The 2157-nt window shown below is 51.0% G+C and overlaps 1 protein-coding gene across 1 annotated transcript in view; it reads left to right on the top strand.

Annotated features, from left to right (window-relative positions):
• Positions 1-1963: 1963 nt before the first annotated feature.
• SP1 (Sp1 transcription factor) overlaps positions 1964-2157 on the top strand; it is a gene marked incomplete at its 3' end in the record, with an annotated part of 9447 nt that continues 9253 nt past the window's right edge. The window contains exon 1 of the mRNA XM_012001546.1: positions 1964-2070. Coding sequence (XP_011856936.1) covers positions 2064-2070 — 7 coding nt within the window. The remainder of the gene's footprint in view (positions 2071-2157) is intronic.

Raw genomic sequence — 2157 nt, 5'->3', positions numbered from 1 at the left:
TGGCAGGATTTGGGCTCACTGCAGCCTCAACCTCCTGGGCTCAAGCGATCCTTCCACCCCAGCCTCCTGAGTAGCTGGGACTACTGGCGTACATGACCATGTCTAGCTAATTTTTGTTATTTTTTTGTGGAGACGGGGTTTCACCATGTTGCCCATGGCTGGTCTTGAACCCCCGGGCTCAAGTGATCCGCTCGCCTCGGCCTCTCATAGTGCTGGGATTACAGGCCTGAGCTACTGCACCTGGCAGCATTAATTCACTGAAGAATTCACAGAAAACTTTTTGTGGAACTATTCTGGGTTGGAATCTAACACTTACGACTCATTTGCTTTGTGACCTTGGGTAAGTCACTTCTCAGCCTGAATGTCTTCACTTATAAAATACATAATATAGCTAATACTTAATAAAATCTTCCTGATAAGGATGACACGAAATACCAACTGCCTCCCTGACTTAGCCACCTAACACGGTAGGCAGTCAGCAATCACTTCACCTTTTTACCTGTCTAAAGCAGCAGAGGCCTCAGTTCTTAACTCCAAAGGGCTTAAAATAGTATAGGAGAATTCAGATTTTAAAACATAAGAACATACAAGCAAGCGACAACATTTAAGATACAAATACTGAAGGACATGACCTTATCGTGTCATTGACAAGCTATCAAGGCCGGCTCCACCAAAACACGGATAAAGAGGAGGCCAGAAATCCAGGTGCCTGCAGTAAAGTTTAACCTTCGTGATTGCAAAAAGCAGGAGCTCAGCTATCTTGCTTTATGCATAGGCGGTATTTACTATTAACTCGGAAAAATGGAAGTGACTTATCCGCACTTTAGCCTCAAAGCTTGAAAAGTTAACCAGTCTTAAGTGGTTAGCGCCTTTGTCTGGCGGAACTTAACAAAATGGCGTTTTCTGGAATCTTACGGAGACTCTGCATATTGGTCAGCTCAGTATTAACTTATTTGGTGAGCGCTGTCCCCAAATCCCGTTCCGGCTGCACTCGCAGGGCTTGCAGCGACATTGAGGTATCTGCCCGCCTGTCCGCCCACCCGGGAAACGGGTAAGATTTGAGAGGTACTTTATAGGGGCAGTTAAATGAAGACTCAAACAAATCCTAGTGTTGATGCAGAACTGCGCGCCGAATGCCTTGGCTCTGACACCTGTTGAGCTGCAAGACTCCACTAAAGCGTCCCACCTAATGACTGTAACAACGTCCCCTGAGGTGGGCCAATATGGCGACGGTCTCCTCTTGGCACAGCCCTCTTCCCTCCCTCGTGATGGGCGGCTCCGGTAACGCCCATTGGCCAACTAGGAGGCGGTGCCAGGCTTACTTCGTTCCCTCATTGGATTGAATAACTGAGGGAGCCGCCAATTCTCCTCTGCCACTCCAAGTTTCCGCCCTCAGAGTTAATCCGGCGTTTAATTGGCTTTTAATTCACGTCAATATGCGTCCTTTCCTGTCTTTTTTCAGTCTTAATCCAATCATAACTTTCCTGGCTGCCCGCCTGATTTCTGATTGGTTTTAATCAGCTTCAGCCTATCCTATTCCTGTCTACTTCTTACCTCTCCTCCCACTAGGATTTTGCCCAAGCATATCCCGGATTTTAGTTGGCCGTTGTTCTGTCATTCCTATCAAAGCTTTCCCTATCCCAACGTCTCAGGGAGCCCGCCTGCCGGTTGACTGGTTTCCTTCCAAGCCAATAATCCCCAGCTCCCGCCCATCTTCACTTCCTGCATCCTTCATTGGCTTTTAACACTGAGAGGGCTGTCTTTTTGGGCGGACACCAGGCACGCAACTTAGTCTTACACGCCTTAGAGAGCAAGCGAGTCTTGCCATTGGAAAACCTCACCGTCTTTCTTCTGCAAGTCCCACCTTTCCCCCTCCCTCATTGGGCGGGGCAGCAGAGAAGGGGCGGGGCATAGGTTGGGCTTGTGGCGCGCTGCTCCCTCCTCCTCACCCCCCCCTCCCTGTCCGGTCCGGGTTCGCTTGCCTCGTCAGCGTCCGCGTTTTTCCCGGCCCCCCCCAACCCCCCCGGACAGGACCCCCTTGAGCTTGTCCCTCAGCTGCCACCATGAGCGGTAAGGATGAGTCCACTCCAAGCTTAGGGGTGGGAGGCGAGTGAGGGGGCGCGCGCGAGGGCCGACCGGGCGATCCCCGCCGTGAGG

The sequence above is a fragment of the Mandrillus leucophaeus genome, unplaced genomic scaffold (genome assembly GCF_000951045.1).
Source record: "Mandrillus leucophaeus isolate KB7577 unplaced genomic scaffold, Mleu.le_1.0 Scaffold118, whole genome shotgun sequence".
NCBI lineage: Eukaryota > Metazoa > Chordata > Mammalia > Primates > Cercopithecidae > Mandrillus > Mandrillus leucophaeus.
The sequence above is the reverse complement of the archived record's forward strand: the minus strand, read 5'-3'. Positions and strand labels throughout refer to the sequence as shown.